Raw genomic sequence first — 25,668 nt, forward strand, 5'->3', positions numbered from 1 at the left:
TTATTTTATGCTTATATCTAGGGTTTTGGAAACTCAAAATCCTTTTTTTCGTAAATAATCATTGGGTGATTCTTAAATGGATCTCAAATTTTTAAATAAAAAATAGCCATTAATTTGCCTCTATTGTTTGAAGGAGCAAATGGACAGTATACACCCATGGAGCATTTTTTGCATAGGATAATATTCTCACCCATGTTTTTTTGCTATCCCGTACAATTTGTGGTGGGTGTAGAAAAAACGTTTGTGAGAAACGTGTTTGATATTTGGTGCTGCTAGGGAGCAAAGTGTACACTTGGTCGCACGGACAAAAAGATGCCTTTGGGGATTTATTTGACATCATAACTTGCAGATTTTTTTATTCATGTCCTTAGTAAATGGGAAAAAAATAGAGGCACTGACCATATATTTGATGGACAATATGTTAGATCTAGGTTTTCAAGGTCTCGAAATCTCTTTCTTTCGGTCTGTCTTTTTTTTTTACCATATCATTCAAGAGTCAAAGATGCATTTGCAAAATTTAAACTCAAGGAAATTTTGAAATTGGAGCCCTTCCAAGAAGCATAGCCAATGGAAAGGAAATTCCAGTGGGAGCAAGTGTACAGTTTGCTCCCACAGAAGCATGCAACTATGTGCAATTGCATAAGCAGCGTATATATCTTTCCCTTCTCTCTCTCACTTTAAAAAACTTAAAAATGGGAAAAAATTACATGTAAGAGTACCTCCTTTTAAATGTTTACGTATACGAATGTTGATGTTGAAAATGAGAAAGTAGATAAATAATTAAGGGATTGTATACACTATTTTTTATTGTAATTATCTACAATCATCCGATGTGAAATCTGATAGCTTGAGTGTGTCACAAAATTCGAAAAAATTTCTTTTGAAGTTTGAGCTTGGTCATTGGAAAAAATGTAGCCACCTAATTTCATATCTAATGATTAAGATTAATTGTAACCACTTTGTACCAAAAGTAAATGGTCTCATTCTATATTTTTTCAATACTTAAATGAAATAACAATAAATAAAAACTTGATAAATTACTTAAGTGAAAAAATAATAAATTGAATATGTGCATGCCAACCAAAAGTTATCTGCATTAGAGAGGTCCTTTGATAGTTCTTCAAAAAGTCATTATGTGCATTAGAGTCATTATGTATATACGTCATGAATATATACTTGGGCTCATTTAAATAGACATATCATGGTTTCTCCCTCTCTCTCACACACATTTCTCATATCCGGTATCTCTCTCTCATTTCACATATCATAGTCTCTCTCTTCCCCTCTCTCTAATTTAGCATAGTATAGTCTCTCATTCTCTTTCTTTGATTTGGCATATCATGGTCTCTATCTCTCTCTAATTTGGCTTATCATAAATCTCTCTCTCTCTCTCTCTCTCTCTCCAATTTAGCATATTATCGTCTCTCCCTCTCTCTCTCCCGCTCTCCAATTTGGAATATCATGCTCTCTCTCTCCCTCTCTCTCGAAAGTAAACAAGCAAATTGCGTTTTAATTACACATTGTTTCACATGAAAATATTTTCTAAAAAATATTTTCACGTGAAATAATTTTCTCATGTGATCAGGTGGAAGAATATTTTTACATCAATTGATCCCTGTACATCTTTTCAATCCAATTGGTAACTAATTGATATGAAAAATATTCTCAGAGAGAGATTGTTTTTATGTGAAAAACAAATATGCAATCTATCAACTCAAAATTTGCTATGAATTTTCTCCACACCATCGGCAAGGCGTAGTTGCTCACTTTCATGGCCATACCACCATGCCTTGGCGTGAACTGTGAGTCATTGGATCCACAATCATGTCACATAAAGGCCTATTTTTGTTGTTATATCATCGTTAATAAGCTCATCATCAACATGGCAAGGTGCCTCCAATAAGGTTTGGGCAAGTTTTCTATACTTCTTCTAATGTATAGTACTTATATACTTCTTTTTATCTAGCAGTTAGATCTAAATGAATGGTTAAGACATATCTAATTACAATGTCACGCCTCTATAATGTTTTATTTTTAATTTTTTCTACACAATATTGTGAAACCAAATTTTGGGTGACCATTCCTCTCATAAACTTGCACTTTTAAAAATATTAAAACATATATACTCAATAAATAAAATGACCAAAATACCTATAAAATTTTCAAAGGTAAATTGGTAATTATATGTTACTGAAAATATTATTTTTATATATTTTCTAGGTGCATCCTATTGAGATGATAGCATATACCAAATTTTGTATTCATATAATTTGAAGAATAAAAATTTAAAATAAAATACTTTGAAGTGTCGGGTCTAGATCAAATGGTCAATGACTTATTTGATCTAATTGAACGACTGGATTGGGGGGAGTATAGAACTTCTATACAATAGGGGAAATATAGAAATCTTTCCATAAGTTTTTATCTCGATTTGATATTTCCCTTTGGCAAAATAAAAAATAAGATTGGCTAGTTTTAGTACAAGAATGTGACGACCATCTTTAGCCATTAGATGTGAAATTAGACGATTGATACTGTCACGCTGATTGTGCTCAAGTTCGAAAAAATATTTATCACATTTTGCATGGAGAAATGACACACCTCTAGTTGTTCGCTCTCACATTCGATAACTGAATGTAATTATGGCCTTATTATACCAAAACTAAATAATCGTGTAACACACAATCCCTCATCTTTGTAACAAGTGTTGGTTGGCTACAAGAAAGTACACCATTGGATGACTAGGTTAGTTATTGCTTTGAGAGGAAATTTAATGCTTTGAGAGGAAATTTACTGCGAGAACTTCTATTAAGATACAAACTATTTCTATTTTTAATAGGAATTATCTTAGGGGTGGCTGCCAATCACAGGTATTGTGGATAAAGCTTGCATAATGATGAGGATCTCAGGGGTGGCTAAAAGTGATAAGATATATTTTTTTTTTTGGATTAGAGAAATTCCCCAAAATTTGTTTCTTGGAGCTGAACAATGGATTAATGATAGTCTAGCAAATGAGCAAACCTGTCACCGGCTTGGCAGATTCACCTCATTAAGATCTTCTATTTTTATTCAGATCTTTCTTTCTATTGATTTCATACAAAATGTATTGACCCATTAGATTTTCTTTACTTGTCCTAGATTCCTATTTAATTGGCATTGACGCTGAATTCCGAGAAAGAATTACAAACCCTTAACTTAATCTTATGTTCTTTATCTTTTAGAACAACTATAGATTCTTATTCTATAGAACTATATATATTGAACAATTAACAATAAACTCTATAACAATAACAATTCAGAGATTTTTGTATTTGATTTATAATGTTTTTTTATTTTTTCTTTGAAATATCTGTCTTCTTTTATAAAATCTTATGCCTATTGACTATATTTAAAAATAAGCGTGCTCCTCCTCCCACCTCAAAGGCCATTTTTGAGATGAGTGAAAGAATTCAAAATACTCCAATATAGTCCCTAAATTATCCTTTAAATAAAATTTTGTTTAGATACTTACAAAATAGATAGGATAAGGTTCTAATGATAATGAAGAAGAAAAGATAAATAAAAAAACCTCAGTGGAGAGAGAGAGAGATTGATTTTCCCATTTGCTTTCCTAATTTTTTGTGAGTTTTTCGAGAGAAAATATAATTAAAATGACCAAACCACCTCAAAACATTTATGACATCGTCAAATTAGCGAATTTATCTACAGGATGAATATTATTTTGCTGAAGTATTTGCAAACCTATTTTGTGAAAAAAAAACCTAAGTGCTCTTGTTTTAGATTTTGAAGCTTCAACAAGTTGAGGTATTTTAGTATTTTTTGCTCACTCAAGTGGCTCAAACAAAATGACACGAATGCTTGTTCCAAGTCTCAAACATAGAATGTGCTTTTTCAAAGCTCTTACGGTGAGTATGGAACCAAGAATTGTGATGAAACCAGCTAGCTTGTTTTAGTTTAAAACTCGTTTCTCATTCATCATAATCATAATTTTTTTTAATTAATTAGAGTCGGCTACACGAATTATGGTCTACCATTTTTCATTAAAATATCTTATTTCAAGTATAAAATCTAAAACAAGGGGCAAGATTTAGGTAAGTTGACCCCACAATATTACAAACCAAAAATACCAAAATATACTTGTCCCTTTAAATTTTAAACCTTGCATTTTAAAAAAAACTATATTAGGTATGTGAGTGAAATGATGTTAAAATAGAAAACGATTTTATTGTTTACTAGTTCATTTAATAATGATTTTTTGAGGTGGTTCAATTATCAAATGATAATTTTATTTTTTAATGATATTTCCTAAGCAAAGAGATTATATAACTTGTCCACCTTATACTATGGGAGGCATGTCTTAGAAACCCATCGGAAAAGGTTGTTCTGATGTTGGATAACACTTCAATAAATCATCTTAACATCGAGATAAATGGATTTGAGTATTAAAAAACGTACATCTTGCAATGTATTACGTATATAGTATATTTTCATAATTTAAGGTACTTATAGGTTTGCTCGATCAACACTAATTTTTTAGCTTAATTCTCATAATTAGTAGTTAACATAAAATTTCAAGCAATAGTAAGTGTTTCCAGCATTGGAACTGCATGTTCCAATCGTGTTTGGAGGTGTGCCTTACTTTGATTGTTTAAGGTAGTGCCTTGCACCCATATTCTATTAAGAAAAATATATAATAAGATTATTTATCCTTAGCTCAAAGGTGTTATGATTACTTTTAGCAATTAAATGTTAAATCGAGTAGTTGGCAATGTGCCAAGGGTAAGGTTTGTATAAGGTCACCTTAAATAATCCAAATGAAGTACACCTCCAAATGATCCTAAAATATGATGTTTTAGTGTCAAAAATCCCTATGATAGTTTGAAAATTTATTCCCATATCTACTTATAAAGATTAAAGCTTAAAAAATACAGATCGAGTACATCTATGAACACTATAAAATCTTGAAAATTGTTGATTCAAATAATACATCACAAAATGTACTATTTTCTAGGCTTAAAATTTATATATTTTTTTCCACATCTATGCATGTTGAGGTTGGGATGATCAATTGGAGTGTTTTTTCAACATTATATCAATTTTTTTGAGTGAACATCATACTTATTTTTTTGAGTGAACATCTTACTTATATAATATAAAGTTCTTATAAAAACTCAATTTCAAATGTTATTAATTTGGTTAAAATTAAAAAAATACTTATTGAAACTTTGTAACACACCCCAAATTGTCATATTGTATTTGTGATAATATATCTAGGAGTGATTACCAGCTAAGTTTTAGGTGGTGGGCTCCATCACCTTCTATCCTGGCGACGGTGATAGCCTCTCGTGACCATAACTTTTCATGGTCATACGACCATACTATATATGAGGAACCTCATCCACTTTTCACTCTCAAATCACACTTTCCTTTTTGAGAACTCGAGAGTCTTTACCGAAAGATGCTCTCGAATACATATCTTTCCAATTCGAAATCGTGGGTGTTTTTTTTTTTTTTTTCATTTTTGTGCTCTATTTTCCATATTCTAGGTTTATTTTAGCATTCATTTAGGGTTTTTCATTCTTGTTTCTGCTTTTATTGTTTATCGCCATGCTCTGTTTTAATTGATTCAAACACTGTCTACTTATTTGAAGTCTTGTATGTTGAGTTGCTTTGGTTTTCAGTGAGGAATTTCAAACGTTTCTTACGCTGTCTCTGCAACCCTTTTATTGTAAGCTTTGGTTGAATTTGTTTGATTCTCAGTGCTGCATCAGTTATAGATTTTCACTGTGCTTAATTACTCTTTCTTAAGTCTAAGCTTTAACTTTCTGTTGAATTAATGGATTATTATTGTATTCAACGACCTATTCTCATTTTTTTAAGTCTTTGGGTAATTTTCTTTGATTTTTCAATTATATTAAATTACCTGTGATATTGGGTTTTGTGTTGAATCGATTCAATGCTTGAAATTGGATTCTAGTTTAATTTTTTTTCTTATTTTTGTAGTCTCTGGTTCATGAATGATTTACGTGAACTTGTTTTAGCATTTTCTTGCTGTCTCTAATTTCTACAAGGTTTTGTGCTCCTCTATTTATTATTGTGCTATATGCTAGTGATTGCTCATGAAATTATCCAAACGACTGATATTCTAGGTCTACCTGTGTGATTGCTTCTAATATTGACTCTGTCAAGTAAGAATATGTGGTTTGCTTGTATTATTCTCTCATCTACTCTTGAATTTCTTTGCTAATGGAAATACAGTATTGTTTGCCCATTCAATTACCTTGAGGAGTTTTATCAAGGTCTAGGTTCTTACTTCTATTGCTTTATTTTCAAATTTAGTAGCTTTATGCAAGTGCTAATTTATGTTAAATTATTTGGTTTATAATAACTTACATCTAACGATGCATTCACAGCTTGGTTCTGGTTATCTTAATCTTGAGACTTTCTTTTTTATTCAGAATATGTCAGTAGTATGCTTATAATGATTTCTATGATTTTTCCAAAATGCGATGAATTAACGTCAAGCGAGCAAAACATTTGATGTTCTTAATAAATTATATTTGTTTTTGAATGTTATGTTCTTTGTACATTATTGTACTCTCTGATACTAGCTCTACTGATTTGAGTTATAAACTTTGCCAGATATATCTGCTCGAGTATCTTGAATGGAAATCTGTAGAAGGTCAATCTAATTGAAATGGCTTCTCTATTTGGACCCTGGTCTCATTCAAGTATGTGTCGTAAGTGATTGGCTGCTGAATTAGTCAGTTTTCTTTCTTCTCAAGCTTTGCTTAATGGTGCACATTTCGTGTTTTTTTTTGGGCAGCAGTTCATTGTCATGCTGATAAGTCTAATGTGAAGGGATCTTGTCTTCGGTGTTTCCAGGTTTTCAGACTTGAATAAAGTATTTTTCATAGCATGTTTTTTTACTAAAATTATTACCTTATGTGCTTTTGCTTTCATTCTTGTTCACTGGCTTGTACCTCTCTCTCTTTCTCTCTCATAATTTGATAGGTCTCACTTGTTAAGTAGATACATTGACGTCAATGAACAACAAGTTTTTATAATAAATAACTATGGGTGCGGTGTGTATAGAGCCTAGGCTCAAACAATCAAATTAGAGCCTAGCTTCCAATAGCATCGAGAAATGTGGTTTCAATACTGGAAATCTTTGTGATAGCCTTAAAATATATTTCATATTTATTTATAAAGTTTAAAGCTTCAAAAATAGTGTAGATCGACATCTATGAAAACTTGAAAAATCTTGAAAATTGACGGTTCAAAAATGCGTTACAAAATACATTATTTCCAAACCTTGAAATCCATTTTTTTCTCATGTCTATGCATGTTGATGCCAAGATGATAAATTTGAAGATATTTGAGCATCAAAACAACCTCTTCTAGTTAAATTTTTGAGGTAGGCTCAAATTTGATTGTTTAGAGCCTCGGCTCTATATAAACTTTTCCCTATAACTATTGTCATGTAACTTAACGTTTGGCAGTATGGTCTGGAAAATACATGGGGATCTGGAAATCCTGGATCCTAGAAACCTGGGTTCTGGAGATTTGGAATTGGAAAATCCCTTATCTGATAATCTGTCTGTATTCCTGTGGATTTTAGTATTCCTTGTTTAATTGAACTTGGGATTCCAAAAACCTGAAAATTTGGAAATTAGCCAGTTATAACTGTTCATTGCACATTTCATTTATGAGAGGTTGATATTTGTCCAATAAGGGAGTTTGTATTGTAACCGCACTATTGTAGGACTACAAGATGAGCGGTTGAGATCACCAAAAAATGGCTGAATTTTTGCATTATATTGCATTCAATTATTCATTTTTCTATTTGTGTATTGGTTTTTTTTGTTTTTCACAGTCCATTTGTAATAGTGCATACTCTTGTAAACATGGAGAGGTGGTTAACAAAGTCTCTTCGTCGTGTGAAATGCTTGCTCGACCTTCCTTTGCCTTTGTATGTTTTGCAAGAATGCTTTAGAGCATTACTGTGAACGAGTTCCACGTCCAAATTTTACCAAATATATAGTCAAGAAAAATACAAGGTGACATGTTTATATACAGTGAATGAGCTCCCCATCAAATTTTATAAGCACTATTCTCAATCAACAAACAAATCAAAGATACATCATGGCACCCTCATGGAGGCTTTTCCAAGCTCAAAAGCTCATCTCTATATTTAAAGGCCATTTCAAAATGCCCCTTAAACCCATCTGCCAGAACATTTTGGCCACCTGGAACTAGAGCAGTCTCCTCTATTTTTGCCAAAAATTGGGCTAACTCTTCAAGTCTTCCTTCTGTACTCAGAGACGCATATGTGAAAGAATTAGGAGATAACTTCCTTATTCTTCATATTGTCAAAGATTTCTTGGGCAATTTAAACGTTGCCTCTGTTGCAATTCCCATCAAAATTGTGTTCTATGTTACTACATTGGGCTTAAATTCAAACAGTTTCATGTAACTGAGAAACCCTTTTCGCCTTATTAAATTTTCCTTGTTTACACAACAAATTTATTTTTTGTATCACAGGTAACCATACTCAAAGGGATTTTTAGCCTAAAAATCTCAGCATAGATAACCCAAGCAATGTCTGTCTTGTTTTGCTTCGAAAGAGTGCTTGTAGGAAATTGATTTTTTTCACTTTAATGTGTAACTCGTGGCCTTTCATCAAATAGATTCTTTTTCAAATAGCAACAGGCCTTGATTAACATATTGCACAGTAGTGTATTCTTGGTTTCACAAGCTTCTTTTGCTTTCATCAAAGCATTGAAAATGAAATTATTAAGTCCAAAATCACCATTATTGATTAAAAGAATAAGGGAATATTGCTGTGCTTGATCGTCCTATCGCTTAACAGTTATTGGCTAAGACACAGCTCTCAAGCCTTTTTTGCTTAGGCTTCTTTCCTCTTCTGCAACAACTGATTTTCTGAAAATAAAAGCTTCTTAAGGTTTTAGATAACAGAGGGTTATAACCTAGAGCAATGGACTCTGTGATTCTCTGTGCAAAACTTTCAAACTCTTTAAGATTGGAGAGATGAGCTGGCATGTTCCTGCAAGCTTGGGGAGATGAGCATGGATCTTGTAGACCGAGTGAGAGGGAGAAGCTCGGTGAAGAGAGAAGCCCCCCCCCCTTTCCCTCTCTTCTAGGGGTTGGTAGGAGGTCGAATGAGAGGGAATGGGGGTGGCTCTTTCAACCCAATTAGAGGTTTGCAATCCGGGAATGTGGAACTCTACCTTCTCCTTTTGAATTCCACAATCCCCAATATTTTATTTTTTATTTTTGGGTTTTTTTATTTTTTTTTGGGGGGGGTTGGGGAGATCTCTGTTTTATTACTTCAAATCAAGTTAACAAACTTAAGTATATGGTGTTCCGGGGATTCCCAATCCCGGATTGGGAAATTACCATTAGAAAATGTGCCCTTGAGAATTAGATTTAGCTTGGCAAATTGTCTACGAAGCTCTTTGTTATTATAGTTGGAATCTTATCTTAAATTGCATTATTTTAGATTCTAAAGTCATGTTAGTGTAGATTGAGAGGATATATTGGTCTTTTTGACCATGTGAGTCTTAATATTTTCTTGACTTGATTTACTCTGTTTAACATGATCAATTAAAGCTTATTTATTTTTTATCTTTTACACCTGCTCAATGAACCTGTGCTGTTTTAATGTGGGTATCTTATGTACTTTGATCTACACCTGAATGGATTCTATTTCAGTGAGCTCCTCCAAAAAAATCCCTTCGATGCTTACCAAATCAATTTATTCATGAGTGTGGGCACCATACGTGGATACACGAATGTAAATTAAGAGATTAGCTAGCAACTTAGTGAGAATGATATCACCACTTTGCAACTAAATGAAAGGATGTTGGCTTTCTAGCCCACCAACCTTCTACCCACATGACATGACATGATTCTATAGATGTCTCTGTGAGAGTTCCACATAGAGGAGTAAGCCAGATATGGGGAGGGTAGGGTACAATCAGCCGCTCATAACTTGCTTCACCTACATATTAGTTCTCCATTTGAACTGGCAATGGTTTCAGTTATTGCATGATTAACCTTTATCCCACAAGTTTCGTTAAAAGAAAAGACAAAAAGAAATAAGAACAAAGCAAGAAGATCCAGTTTTGCTGATGCACTCCCAAAAACAAGTATGTTCTGACAATTCTAGGTGGGAGATCATAACTTTAGTGTAACTTCTCTCAGGATTATACTAAAGGCACTCAACCATAATGGTTATTACGAAGAAGTGACAATTCTTCCCTTGTTTTAAGCCTCTCAACACTTGTCCCCTTTGTTACCTGTGCTCATAATAAAAAACAAATCTGTGGAAGATTTCGGAAAAAATATCTGGGAGCTTTAGGAGATTTTGGATTATCCAATAGAGTTCTCGGCATAGTCAGAAGGAGCCTAACTAGTTCACAAAATAACTGGTCCATTTCTGTGTCAGAAAACACAAACTCGGTGGTCGACTTGGTCACTGCCAAAACCGAATTACATTGTAGAAGTTACCTTGGAAAAACTCAGATGAGATTTTCAAATTTGTGTAAACCTTTTCTTAAAAAAGTGTTGGCAATGGATTCCACACTGCTTGTCGTCATGTTAAACCATTTCTTATCACTTCAGAGCATCCAATCCATATATCAAAGCAAGACAAAAATGTATTTTTAAGCAAACTCTTGGTACATCAGAGTTTTACACTTATAACTTGGAAAATGGATGAGTCAAGTTGCCTTGGGGAGTTGTGCCGAGCTGAACATGGATTTTCATAAGCCGTTCCTATTAAGACTCAGATGAAGAAGTCCATTTTTTTTGCAGGGAATTACTAGAACTATCTTTCTTGGTTCATTTCCTACCAACAAGAGGCTGCAATCAACTGTTTGGTTAAGTTATGAGTCGTCAGAAAGGAACATTAAGTTACTCCCGTGTGTAAAGTGTTCGAAGAAGGATGACAAGCCTGTCAAGCGCGTATTTGTGGAGCCCCCACCTTACTATAGCTACATGGATTCTACTTCAGGACAGATGGAACCTGCTTCTGGGGCTCGAGCAAGTATTCCTGGGCCTGAATACTGGCCTGAAGGCACAGCTAGTCGAGTTCGAGCTGCCAGGGCTCCTGCACCAACAGGTAATTCCAAGGGAAAGCCATCGTACGGGAAAAATCCAGGAAGTAGGAGACGGAAGTCTAGGACCAAGGAGCTAAGCGCATCGTCAAACAATTCATCAATAGTAGAAAATGGGCCCTCAAATTCTCTGGAGGAAAATGTAGAATTAGATGATATGTTGGCTACTGAAACTGGTGAAAACTTATCTGAAGAGCCTAAAGGTACATCAGATGAATATGTGATCTATCAGACTGAACCGGAGAAAGAAAACATTTCGCCTTATGAATTGGACAAGAGAATTGGGCGTCCTCATTCTTTTATTGATCCAGAAAAGAAGAGGCCGATTGAGGATATTCGCACAAGTGAAGAGCTTTGGTGGAATTGGCGGAAACCGGAAAATGAACAATGGTCTAGGTGGCAAAGGAGACGTCCTGATGTTGATACGGTGTGTTCTCACTTCTGACTATTAGTAATTTATATATTACTTTTCCTAGCATAAAATATAGCGCAGACATCTACTTCTTAGATTTTTGATGTTCACTTGTTTGTCATGGATGCATTCTAAACCATTTTAATCTACAAACTTCATTGTGTTGACTCTTATCAATTGAATAATTTGAAAATGTCATTATGTATTTTTTCCAGTTAATAAGAAGTTCAATTTCGTCTGTTTTGGTGTCATTAGAATCATTGATACATTGATTCTGTGCGTGCTGTATTCAAATCTGATTAAAAAAAAATGTTGAGTTATTGTCACACTCATCAACAGGTGTTTTCAAAAGCAATGGCGGAAACTGGTCAGATAAAGCTATATGGGGAGCATCCAACTCTGGCTGAGACTTCTCTTGCAAGGGCAAGAAGGCATATATTTAAGGAGGAGAGGTAAAACACCCATTTGACTGTTGAAATTGTTTTCAAATATGTGTAGCCATTGATTTTTCTATTCCCAAATTTGTTGAACAGTGGAATGAAATAATGGCCATGCTTATTGGACATGTGTTTTCATTGATTTAGGATTTGTGTTTTCTTATTGTCAATGAAGAATCTAGTCATGCTAGATGGGTTGATTTGAGTTTTACTACGTAGGATGATTTATTCATGAGTCTTGATCCATCTTTCCTTTTATATGTAAGAACATGCCCTGATGGAAATATGGCTATGACAACTTATTGTGGACCTTGGTTTCCATCTTCCCTTTCCCATGTCTCTTATTTGAGATAATATTGGTGATTTTTTTTTATGTTCAGCAATTTAATCTTTTGTTTCATTGGAGTTCAAATTTGTGAGAAGCTCTATGCATGCATTGTTTGTATTGCTCATGTTTTAGTGAGTTGCAGGCTTGCCTTAAAGTTGGCAATTCGTGCGCATCTGTTTCTTAATTTTTTTTTTTTTTGTAATTTATTATTTGGCCTTTAAGGGCTTGCTAATCAACGTTGTTCACTCTCGTTCTGTTGTAATATCTCTAGATGGCAGTCTTCTCACTTATTCTGAAAGTTGCAAATGTACTTGTACATGGGATTTGGACCTCATAGCTTGGTCAGGCATTTTATAAGATCATCACCAAGGTTCTGCATTTGTGTTTAAAGTGCTGCCCCATGTATTGGACTGAAGGAGGTGTAGGAAGTTGTGATGCACAATGGATGGTAGGGGATCATGGCTCATGTGGACCTTGATGCAAGGTTAAATGCCTGGATAGTGGATGGTTGGGGAACTTTGGCATGAGAAGAGCATATAGCTAGATGACCTGCTAGGTTTCTATGAAGATTGTGGGGATAAAGGGTCTTGGGGAGAGCTGAGAGGCTTGGAGTTAGGAGGCCTAGATTTGAGTTTTCAATGGCTTGTACGTCCAAATTGGTTAATTATTTGGTAAAATAATGTTTTTGAGGTACTATTTCTAAATTTTTGAGGTACTATTTCTAAATATTTCTAAAGAATGTTTTTTAAGGTACTATCTTTATGGCTATGTAACTAATGAGGAAACCCCCTGCATCCTTCAAAATCCCCGAAATCCTTCTGGCCTTGGATTGCTAAGCAAGCTACGTTGAAATTTAGCTTCACATTCTTGTAGATTGTATAGGCTAAGTGGACGGAACACACAATAGATGAAGAACAATTGGTGGGGTGTGTCACTTAAAGATACTACCTTTACAACTATAATTTCCCCAATTAACTTTAAAAATCAAGGCACTGCAGGTGGTCTCATGAAATGCCATCTCAGGATACAATGTCCTTTTGGCTGGTAAAGTTTTTATCCTACAAACTTTAGAAAAACTCAATTTCGTATTCTTGTTTTCAGTTCTAGCAGATATAACTGATGCCGATGGATAGCCTCGTATGGCCTTTTTGAAATGCAAAAAGAGTCATCCAAAATGATGGAGTATTTTGGATTTGTGACTCTTTATGTATGGCAACTGTTTATGGAATTTCAAGAGGGAAATTTTTTTACAGAGACGAGAGAAAAATTATTGTGCATGAAATTTTATGCATAACAAGCACTTTCTGTCTTTTAGCGAACTTTTATGAAGGGAAACTGCTCTATGACCATTGGATGTCTAAGGGACATACACATACCAATTGTTAAAAGGCATAATCACCTTTTTCCATATTTTGTAGGTAAATTAACTAGATTTTCCTGCAATCTAAGTAATGATCTTGGAGAGAGATGAGTAGGCTAGGTAGGCACTTGAAAGGGACCATGAATTGTGGTTTACATTATTAAGGCAAAGGACCTTTTTAAAAATGTTACTGTGACGCTAATTGGGCATCAAGGAATTTTGATTCCCATGCTACTTATGGATGGTTGTTTGCAGGAGCAGTTGCTTGGTCCTCCAAGAAACAAAAGTGTATTGCTTTATTATCCATGGAACATAGTACATTGCTATTTCTAGCAGGTGAGGAGATATTATGGTTGAGACGCTATAAGACATATAACTTTTACTAGAATTCCTATTACACCGAATAACTGTATATTGTGACAATAAGGTGGCAATGAAAAATTCTAAAGAATAAGAGATGTAATGACAATTCTAACATATTCCATTAAAATATATAATCATAATTGCAAACTTGTGAGAACGAGATCTTTGACAATTCTTACATATTCCATTAAAATATTTAATCACAATTGCAAACTAGTGAGAACAAGATCTTGAAATATCTTTTTAACGGATCAACTGCTAGCAGATCCCCCTCTTTAGAGTTTGTTCGGTGGAAAGATATGGAAAGTACCAGGAGGAATGGGATGGTTATCGATTTAAAAGATATTAATGTGATTGTGCCCCACTTTCTACTTGAAGATTTCCAGTTACAATTGTAGGGTGTGGCTTATGATTGGTGGTTCTCACTTCGCTAGGAACAAGTGGGTAATTCTTGTAATTTTTCCTAATAAACTCGTATTTCCAGATTTATGCTCCTTAATTTCTGTTTTGAGAGGCTAGCTTAGTCGTTGAACGAATTCATAGAGTTTTGGAATAATGGGGGGTTTTTCTTGATGGCTTCGCCTTTGTGCATGTGAAGGGCTTCCTTGCATGTGTTTTGGGGAAGCGCTCTAAGGTCTTGCTAAGTCTGGGTTAGCACAGGGTCTGTAATGTGCTGCCTTAAATTAAAGATTTGTATCAATTAATTATTTGAGGCAAGACAATATTAAATCCCAAGTGTATTTAAATTATGGTTTTAATCCTCTTAATTTTTGGGGATTAAATAATGAGTGAGCTCAAAGCATAGGTTCGAGATTTGATTACTAATTTTTAAGAATTTAATAGGTGTGATACAAATAATGAACGACCTCTCCTCGCACTATTCCCAACTATTCCCTGCTGCTGGAACTGTTCTCTGGAGAGCTCCATTCAAGCCACCCTGTGGGCCATTTGGAATTAAAGCAATTCCTGCATTTTCTGGGAAGATAGAAGTAGCGCCCTAGCTGTCACTGAAAAGGCTAGATCCCTCACCATCTTCTGGGTCGCCTCCTTCAAACCACTCAGACACTACTCCTCAGTGGACTTGCGCAACAACTGGCAGGCCATTTTGTTCTCTATAACTACCAAGGTTCTGGGTTCACAAATCTGGAAACCCCGCACCCCCCGCCGTTTTCTTTTTGAGGCACCATCAAGGTTAACATTGATGGAGGTTCGCGAGGCAACCCTGGTCCATGCGGAGTAGGTGGCATCTTCCAAGACCATTTGGGAAACTCTCTTCGAAATTTCTCGGTTTACATTGGCCTTGGGGATTCCAACTGGCTGGATCCATGGCCTTGCTCGAGGCCCTCAAAAGATTCAAACCAGCCCGGGGCACCACCTCCTAGTGGGGGCCAACTCAAAGAATGTCATCTCTCGGGCCCCACGATCATGTAGCCCACCTTGGAGACTAACACACATTTTTAATTTTATTTTATTTTCTTTGCGGGCCATTTGGAATTAAAGCAAATCTCGCATTTTCTGGGAAGATAGAAGTAGTGCCCTAGCCGTCACTGAAAAGGCTAGATCCCTCACTATCTTCTAGGCCGCCTCCTTCAAACCACTCAGACACTACTCCTCAGTGGACTTGCACAACAACTGGCAGGGTATTACGTTCTCTAGAACTACCAAGGTTCTGGGTTCACAAATCTGGAAACCTCGCACCCCCCACCCCTTTCTTTTCGAGGCACCATCAAGGTTAACATTGATGGAGGTTCGCTAGGCAATCCTAGTCCATGCGGAGTAAGTGGCATCTTCCAAGACCATGTGGGAAACTCTCTTTGAAACTTTCGCGGTTTACATTGGCCATGGGGATTCCAACTGGCTGGATCCATGGCCTTGCTCGAGGCCCTCGAAAGATTCAAACCAGCCCGGGGGGCACCACCTTCTAGTGGAGGCCGACTCAAAGAATGTCATCTCTCGGGCCTCACGATCATGTAGCCCACCTTGGAGACTAACACACATTTTTAATTTTATTTTCTTTCTTTGCAGGCCTCTTCAAGTAGACTTCCGTCGTACCATGATGCCGATTGCCCTGCTAAACTGGGAGCACAAGAAGTCCCCAGCAGCCCTCAACCTTGAAGAAACTCCTCTCAAACACCTCTCAACCTCTCTTGCTGACCCTCTTCCTCCTACCTTTCTTACTTGGCCCCTTCCCCTCTTTATCTCCCTCTCTCTCTTACTCCCCCCCCCTTCTTAATTTCTCCTTCTCACTTTCTCACTCTATTTCCCCATCTCTACGGCACCCTTCCCCCCATCTCTTCTAACCCTCTTCCTCTATTACTCATTCTCGCTCTATCCCCTTCTCCTTCGCCCTTTCTATCTGCCCCCACACTTCTCCTTTTTCTACTAAGCCTTCTTGTCCACTCTTCTTTTCTCCACCTTTCACTACACTATTACTATGTTATTTTGGCATCTTCTCCTACTAAGTTATTTTGGCATCTTCTCCTACTATGTTGTTTACAGCAACTATGTTGTCTTCTAGTTATCTTGTACTGAGCACCCTGATTGTGGGATGCCTAGACTTTCATATTGTGAGTCCTTTTTATACTTCTCATATATATTGTAATACAAATAAAAAACTGATTCTATTTTTATTATTGAAATAGCTTATTGGTTGAAAATGAGTGTTGGATGTTGATTGGTCGTTTTCAAATCTGAGAAAGTGCAACTTTTATTGGTGAGTGACCATTGACTGTTTGAGAGAGAGAGAGAGAGAGTGAGAGAGAGAGAGAGGGGAGGTCATACCTCGTGGACATCCGATGATCATAAAGTAGTTACTCTCTTAACAAGACTCAGTTATTTTTTATGATTGCACTTCAGAGATCCCGTAAGGTGTTATCAATCAGCATGTTCCTTGTGGACATCCAATGATCATAAAGTAGTTACTTTCTTAATAAGACTCAATTATTTTTGAGGATTGCACTTCAGATATGCGGTAAGGTGCAATCAATCAGTACCAATAGTCTAAGGTTTGCAGAATTAGAAATTTTTTTGAATAGAGGGGCATTGTATCCTGAGAGACATTTCTTGGGACCACGTGCAATTCCTTGATTTTTCAAGTTAGTTGGGGAAATCAGTGTTTTAAAATTAGTATCTTAAGTTGTATGACTTGCCTAGCTGTTTCTTCATCAATCACATATTTTCTCCTATTCACATGTAAATTTAAGTGAGACCATCCTGGTCACATCTCTGAGAGGCTCTAGCCTCCATTTAAACCTTCCCGGCTCGCTAAGTGAACGTGTGATTGGATGGCCATAAATTCCGGTCTTATCATGCTCCATATAATAGCTTGATCTCGGGCTCTCTCTAGAAAAGTCCTATCTGTGGTCCTCAGATCCTGAATTTTTTTTGAATTCCCCACAATTCAGATGCCCTGCAAAGCTCAGAGCATACACAAACACTATAGCAGGTAACCACTCTCTGTGATGGGCCATGAGTCCCATTCAGTAAATAAGCCAGCAGCCAAAATAGGAGTGGTCCGAACCAAACCAAATTGGTCTATCACCCACAATTTACATGCAGACCTGTAAGGAAACAACATATGATCGATAGATTCCTCACAGCATGTGATGCACATATTGGCAAGGGCTACGCCTTTTCCCTAACGTGATTGAATATCAAGTATTTAGAACAAAATAAATTGCTTTGAATGCCACAATTTCCTACACCATGTAATCGAATTTTTTCATATGCATGGCATAAGGCCAAACTGGCAATATGAATTTTAAAACTCCATATGGTGACTTAACTATTGTTGCTTAGAGGATTAAAGGCTTCTTATATGGTTATCCTAATCCTTGCGAAACTCTTCTAATGTGTCCAGTTTCTGATGCCATGTTTTCCAATCAAAAGAATCTTCAATTGAATTTGGACTCCATTCCAGCATACTTACGTTGTCTTCGTCAGTTTGTCGTTAACCATTCCCTCTTAATGTGGGGCAGCCTATTAGTAGTCCAATCTGTTTATTGATTAGGCACTTGATCCTGGTGGGGATTACTTTATTTCTTATCTTATAATGTCCAAAGATTTGTTTATATAATTTTATATGGTTATTCACTTATAATTGCCCTGTAAATTTATGAAACAGAGAAACCTGCCACATAGAGGATAACAAAAAGATTAAGGTTTTGTTCTGTTCTTTTTCTTTTCTTTTCTTGGGGATCCGTCTGTGGATTGCCTACTTACTTGTAATACGTTTATATCAATTTAAGGTTAACATTATAAAAAAAAAAAGGAATAAGGTTTTCATGAGTCCCCCCCCTCATCTATTTACATGTGTCGTCCCTCCAAAATCCATCCTCAAGATGGTTTTTTGACTTGAAAATATATGAGTTGAGAATCTCCACCATGGTGAACATGAAAAAATAACAACAATTTTTAATTATGAAAAATAATATTTTTAATGTGCGTTTAACACCATGCATTTTAGGTGATGGAGGGACCACCATTATCAAACCATCCATCTTTGAGATGGATGTTTGATGCGTTATGGGACGCCTATGTGGACCTACATCCCCTGACGCACAAAACACTTTTCGTAACAAAAAAACCATAAATTATTGTATTTTTTTTCATAAATGCCTTATTGTTTTTGAGTGCTAATTATGATGTACAGTATCTTCGGGGTTAATATACTTGTTTTCAGGCTAAAAGCTGAGCAAGAGAGATTGGAAAAGATAGGTCCAATAGCATATTACTCAGAGTGGGTTAAAGCTTGGAAACGAGACACTTCCCGAGAGGCTGTGCAGAAACATTATGAAGAAACTGGAGAGGATGAAAACACACAACTCATAGAAATGTTCTGCCACCAAACAGCTGCTGAATTCCGCATCATGATGGGCCGTGATGTTCGTATCCAACGTGATCCCTTAGCAATGAGAATGCGAGAGGATCAAATTAAGCAAAGTAGGTTTCCCTTCTTTAATGAAGCTATGGCAGTTGAAGTTAAACTTTTCTCAAAAAAATGAAGCTACGGCAGTTATCTTAATTTTTTATTGGACAGGACTGGTGAAATAAGTTGTGTATTGACTACTCAGAATAATTTTTGTTATTGTGAAATAGTCCTTTGTTCATATCTTCCCGTTGGTTGTTGAGAATTACTCTTGTGCTTTTGCCGTATTTGTGACCTCTCTGATGTTGCCTACTACAACTTAAACCATTTAGATTAGAGCAAATCTTTTTGAATGATATTCGGATGGAAGCAATTGCAATACTAGACTGCCAACATTTTTCAAATATCAGATTTTAGTTTGCTATACTGTGCATATTCAAAATGTTCTACGTATTTATTGAGAAAGGAAAACTACAGCCCTAAACTCTAAACCTGAAAAAGCTCTGATCAGTACAATATATTAGGGAATCAGAATTTTTTAATCCTGGATCATTGGAATCAAATTCCGCCTGTACCTAAGCTCTTAGAAATTGCTCATTCTTGGGCACCTAACCATGCCAGGGTTGGAATGTACTGAACATCTATGACCATAAGGCCTATTCTCACACCTTTCCCAGCTTTCTTTATGGGTGTGGAATTCAAGCATGGTTAAAGTATACTAGGGTTCTCTGACCAAGCTAAATATGAGAGTTGTACATTTGCCTGGTCTTTAGTTATTTGTTTGTTCATTTATTTATTTATGTCTTTCTTCTTTTATGGTTACGTCATTAATGTTTTTTTTGATAAATAAATTATTTATGTCATTTAGTCTTTTTTTTTTGACAAGGTTACATAGGAATGAAACTTGAGACGTTAGGCTATAAAAACCGGGCCTCTACCGTCTTGACCCAAGCACAATTCCTTTATGTTATTTAGTCATTTCATTACCTGTCTGCTGTAATTACCATTGTGGGCCTAATTTAAATTAATTTTTCTACCATCACCTGTCATATTCTTCTCTAAAGTTGAGAAAAGTTGAATTGTACTGCTATGATCTCTGACTTGTGTTTTTATTTCCTTGATCTTTTATTAATAAACGCTCATGCCATTATTCCTCTTGGTATAGTTCATGTTTATTGTCAAATAATAATTTAGGTATAACATTTCCCTTTCTGCAGTATGGGGTGGAGATCCTGTTTATCCGACTATAAACTACATTCAAGATCCTAATGAAGTTACTGATTTTAGAGGTCCTGAGTTTCACGAGCCAACACCAGACATTCTGGCTTATCTTATGGAGGTGAATATCCCTTGATTATATTATATTCAATAGTTCAGATTTGTAAACAAAGTTTCTGCAGCGTCCTATGATGATGTACGCTCTGGTCTAATTCTTGAATGAAATAAAAAAAGATCGTTATGATTGCTAATAGTATTTGTGGATGCTTTTTACTGAGGAAATGAGAGAAAGCCAAACACTATTCCTTTAAGGACTACAGAACACATCAGTCAATATGGCATCAAATTCAAATCTATTACAAATACAATTGACAAAAAAAAGAAGAAGCCAAAATGAAGTTTTCCCAAAAAAAAGAAGCCAAACTGGCTTTTTTACCTTTATAAGCACATGGCCACTGACGTACTACAAGATAAGCACCAAGTATAAAGCATGTTGAATTTGATTCTCAAGATAACCCTCACCCACCACCACCACCACCACCTCCCTCTCCTCCCCCCGGACTATCCTGATTAAGATCATCAATTTGTAATGTTTAAATATACTGTTAACTCGCAAAAAAAGTGGAACTTAATACTTCTACTAGTAGTTGTATAAAAAAAAATATTTCTTGAGCAGTGTGCTATATCTTTCGAGACATTCTGTTTGAACAAGAACGAGCTGTGAATCTGAAACTGTAATACACCAATCAGTTTAAAGACAGCACAAATCAAATTGACTCGGCTCATTATATTCGACACCTTAGGTCTCAACTTTCTAAACATGTAAAAGTTGGTGTAAGGGCACTTCTGGAAAAAGCTTGAAAGTTTGACTTGAATGATTTTTCCTTACTTATTTTCTTTTTCTTCTTCTAAATGCAGGCCCAAGGTAGGGATAGAAAAAATGCATTTGCTGATCGTTCTGGGCATTTCTATTGTTGTATAGGGTTGTTAATTTCTTTAAGTTTTTGATGATTTTATAAAGCTGAATCTTTTGCTTGCCTATCAGTTAAGCAACTACATTGTCTTTAGATAGCCTAGATGTTTGGGTGCATATTTCATTATTTTATTTACCACTTGAAGTTTCTTTCTTCATCGTTCCTTCAAGTTTTTATTGCCTATCATTCATTGTTGTGCTCACCAACTTTCTGCATCTCAGCATGGAAAAATGATATCCAGGGAGGAGCTTGAGAACATTTTGGCAAAAGAAAAGACCCAACAACTTGAGGTATTGCCTGAGGACTCTGCACTACTTGAATTTCTCTTCCACAAAGTTAGCTAAATGGTTAGATAAAGTTCAGTTCTTTTCACAAATTTTGCCCTCGATTCCTTTCATCCTTAGCATTGCTAATGACATAACCAGTTTCTCCTTCTAGGAAAGGGGATCTTCAGAGTTTTTTGATATTAACAATTCTATTCATGCATTAGAGTTCGTATTCGTACATCCTTTGTTATGGACCTTATCGTATCTTTTTTATTATATATATTTTGTAATCTTATTTGACTAGAAATAATAAGTAAAATATTAATAGTCAAAATAAAAACAATCTTATGTAACTACAATGACATTTACAAGATGGATTTAGATAAAACCTATTTCTGTAACTGATTAAGTGTTACTCTACTCTTAACTTCTATAGCAGATAACCGATATGGATGAAGCCATGGCCCAAGCTGTTGACATTGGAGAAAATGATGTAAGTCCAACATATTAACATCATTGCGGCATAGTTATTTTGCTACTTTCTTTGGCATCTGTGCAGCTTGAACACATTCAAACAGAACACAGCAACATGCACATTTGCGAATGGATGTGTGTGTGCGTCACAGAGGGTCAGTTATCATTTATTAAAATGATGCATAGATGTTGGGGAAGAGTTCTAAAAGTGTGGAACATCATTAGCCTGGACTTCGTCCTCTTCTGCCTTCTCTTTGGCATCTTAATTAAGTTTTCGAGCAAAATTACTAAAAGAAATTTGAATCCTTTGTTACTGAAATTGGACCACAATTGCCAGTTTCCAAATAACAATGTCAGCTATAAGCCTGCAAAGGAAAATTTGAAACTCTACAAAAATGTTTGTTAGACCATCTGGTATAATCTTAATGTTTGTCAAAAGTAGAAACAAAAAAGCTATAAAACTTAACTAATAGTTACCAAGATAAGACGACAAAAGTACAAACTTAAACGAATTTATCATGTTACTTGTCTTTTATAGGATGATGACGAAGAAGATGGCAGTGAGGCCGAAGGGGAGGATGAACTTGAGGAGAAAATCACTCGGAATTGGAGTGTCCTGAAGAGTACCCCTGAGCTGAATAACTCAAAGGTGTGTTATCGAGCTTGTTTGGAGATGTTCAGAACTTCATATACAATGTTTTAAAGTAATTTTAAATTCTAGTTCTCAGGCTCTGGCATCTTTAAAACTCATACACAGATGCACACCGAAGAGTTCTGCTACGTATAACATAGTTATTTCGTAACACAGTAGTCTTTATCAAATTTCCCTTGTTATCCACGAATATATCAATCTTCTGTTCATCTTTCTGATTTCTAGGATACAATTGAACTTTTGAGATGACTTAACATACATGCCAAGGTGTGTGAGAAAATAAAGAAGATGCCTTGAGAGGGATAGCTCACTTTCAAGTAAGAGCTATATTTAAATATTCATTGATTTCTTGGGAAATGACAGGTGCTTTGGTTTCAAAATGCCTTCAACTTCTAATTCGTAAAATGAACCTGATTTAGGCAATTTTAATCTCCTGACTGTATATTTGTTCTTTCAAAAAATTACCCTTGTCTTAGAGACATGCATACAATGACCATACTTATCTTAACCTCATAAAAAATTTCTAATCTAGCAGTGAGAGCCTCACCACCTTTGGAAGCCCTTGTGTAACTGAATTTCCTTTGCAATTGCGATATTAGCTCTTGACTGAAATTTAGCTATGGAAACAACCTGTATCAATTTATTAATCATATATATATACAATTATAAAATTCTCTATAGTGTGAGCACCCTAACATAACCCATATAATTATATTTATATGAATAGCTTCAGATTTAGCATATGAAAACCTTGAAACAATCAGATCTGTACCTGGCAGTGGAGAAAATAGTGGCCTATATCAAAGAGTTGTTACTCTCTTTTTAAAGTAAATTGCTTTCTATGGCATCTGATTTGTTCAATGTACCTAAGAATTTTCTATGGCATATTATTTGTTAAAATGTGCACCTTAGTCTCTGTGACATATGTTTTTGTTAAATGTGCCTACTACTTACCCTTTACTCAAAATAAATTGAAAATAATCTGCTGGAAAACAAATTTGCTTTTTCAATTCCGAAAATACATTACAAGTATTGTTGATGAAAGCCTAGTCCTTAATTGTTGAGGTCTACACGAGGGCATTTTTGTTCTTGATAGCATTATCTACTTTTTTAGGGTAAGTATAAAATAAGACCGTTTACCTGTGGTATGAGAAGGTCATAATCATCCTTAGACATCAGATGTGAAATCTGGTGTCTGGGGGCGTGCCATTGACTGTGTTTAAGGTCCAATTTTTTTCCCCCAAACTTTGTACAGAGAAAGGACACACCCTTAGCTACCCGATTTCACATGTGGTGGCTAGGGAATGAATATGCTTGTATCAAAGGTAAGCGTTTTATGGTATACAATTTTTTTTTTTTTTAAACTTTGCAATGTTTATTTTATGAGAAAGTATGGAATGAGACCATTTACCTTTGATACAAGGTGGTCACATTAATCTTGACCATTGAATGTGAAATTGAGTGGCTGCAATTATTCCATTGACCAAGCCCAAACTTCAAAATAAATTCTCAAACTTTGTGGCACATTAGGTATCAAATTTCACATCAAATGGTTGCAAGGAATTGTGGCCACCTTGTGTCAAATGCAAATGGTCTCATTGTATACAATCCCTTATTTTATTAAGCCGTTTGGGTCTTCTTTATTATTCATATATAAGAGGATTATTTGACCTGAATTCTTCTTTCAAAAGCTTCTCTACAAACTCCAAGTGAGTTTTCTCAATGGATACAAAGAACCATTGGGATGTTGATCTAATTTTATTTTTGAAACCTATTATTGGATTTATTTATTTAATTTTCCTAATCATTTAAAGGTTTTTGAATTCCTTAGATCTACTGAAATGAATCCTAGGAGTGTGCTCAAGTGAGGTCTTTAACATGCCTTTTAAAAAAAACAGAGAAAATAGTCTATTGATTTAGTGTGTACTTTTATTATTTAACCTTGTTTTTTGAAATTTTCAGAAAAAGAAGCCGAAGAAGGACTCAATGACCCTGGAAGAAGCCATAGATGATTCAGAGAACCTGACAGACTTTTTGATGGATTTCAGTGAGGACGAGGAGTGAACTGAAATCCCGATGCAGAGAGAGAGAAGAGAGAGATGTTTTAGACAAAAAAGTGCCCTCCCCCAGTTTTGTAATACCCAATGTCCTGCAAGAGAGGATACAACCTTGGTGTAATAGGAAGTTCTCTTTCTGGAAATTTGTAGTAGTTGCAGGCAAGAGATACACAAGGTCTTGTCCCTTCAGTAAAAAAGCAAAACCATGTTCTTTAAACCCTGTGATCTCTTAAGGGGCAGCAAAATGCTTGCCTACTGTTGGAAAATCCTAGATCTCCCATAGCATAATTTTAGAAGAGAGAGAAATACAGGATGCAATACTCACGCCAACAAAATTCTGGGACATGAATGAGAGAGAGAGGCAATCAACTAGATTGTCGATCGAGAATGCGGAGAGAGAGAGAGAGAGAATCACCTAGATTGTCGATTGAGAATGCGTAGAGAGAGAGCAATCAACTAGATTTTTGATCGAGAATTTGGAGGGAGAGAGATTACAGAAATAACCTCGTATAGAATTAGTTTCTTCTTTTTAGTTTTTGACAAGGTTAAAGGTTTTATTGCTGAATAAAACATTACAAAAAATTATACAATTAGAGCATTATCAGAAATGACCAAAGAACAGAAATGCACCGCACACCTCGCCAACGGCTGAATTTACTTCTCTCAAGAGGTGTTTGAACTCAATATGAGGATCCAAACACCGATTTATAATTTGCAATCCACCAATACTTGAGCTTCCAAAGAATTCTAGAAACGTTCTACACCAGCTAATAACATTAAGATAATCACCTTAAGCCAGCAATACCCCGGTCCCTGCAAAGAGAAAGTCCATGCCACAATGCACAAAACTCCACATAATTTGCCGTGGTTGAACCACAAGGACCTGCATAACTGAAAATTACCTTACCATAAATATCCTATAGCAAGCACACCACCAAATCCAGTCGGCCCCAAATGACCCAATGAACTTCCATGAAAATTCAATTTAACATATCCCTGAGGCGGAGGGAGCCGATCAATCTTTGAATATGTTGGTGGATGACATTTGCAAGTTGCCCTCACAATCCACAAAGGAGATACCCCAGCTTTCTTTAGTTATAGAAAACCACCGCCAGAGAG

General features: G+C 35.6%; 1 protein-coding gene across 45 annotated transcripts; it reads left to right on the forward strand.

The window, feature by feature from the left end:
* The first annotated feature begins 5,291 nt into the window (after positions 1-5,291).
* PTAC12 (plastid transcriptionally active 12) lies at positions 5,292-24,766 on the forward strand. 45 transcript variants are annotated; one of them, XR_016048830.1, is made up of 12 exons: positions 5,292-5,493; positions 6,643-6,731; positions 6,830-6,885; positions 10,840-11,568; positions 11,893-12,005; positions 18,723-18,982; positions 20,126-20,247; positions 21,322-21,390; positions 21,803-21,859; positions 22,379-22,489; positions 22,718-22,809; positions 24,455-24,766. XR_016048830.1 is itself a non-coding variant. In XM_088857343.1 (11 exons), exons 2-11 carry the CDS (start codon positions 6,698-6,700, stop codon positions 24,554-24,556), a joined length of 1,653 nt encoding a protein of 550 aa, XP_088713469.1. In that variant the 5' UTR covers positions 5,292-5,493; positions 6,643-6,697; the 3' UTR covers positions 24,557-24,766. The 45 variants fall into 45 exon arrangements, 33 of the variants coding, with proteins under 33 accessions (XP_088713469.1, XP_088713473.1, XP_088713491.1 ...); XR_016048835.1 differs by having other exon boundaries at positions 5,295-5,493; positions 6,830-6,904; XR_016048829.1 differs by having other exon boundaries at positions 5,296-5,493; positions 6,827-6,885.
* Positions 24,767-25,668: the final 902 nt, after the last annotated feature.

The sequence above is a fragment of the Amborella trichopoda genome, chromosome 2, assembly GCF_054954075.1.
Source record: "Amborella trichopoda isolate Santa Cruz 75 chromosome 2, AtrichopodaSantaCruz75HAP2 v2.0, whole genome shotgun sequence".
Taxonomy (NCBI): Eukaryota; Viridiplantae; Streptophyta; class Magnoliopsida; order Amborellales; family Amborellaceae; genus Amborella; species Amborella trichopoda.

Coding starts and splice junctions, on each gene's coding strand:
- PTAC12 (XM_020662982.2), top strand. CDS start 6,698: ATGGCTTCTCTATTTGGACCCTGGTCTCATTCAA. Junction 11,569..11,892: donor GACGTCCTGATGTTGATACG/GTGTGTTCTCAC, acceptor ACTCATCAACAG/GTGTTTTCAAAAGCAATGGC. Junction 12,006..18,722: donor CATATATTTAAGGAGGAGAG/GTAAAACACCCA, acceptor ACTTGTTTTCAG/GCTAAAAGCTGAGCAAGAGA.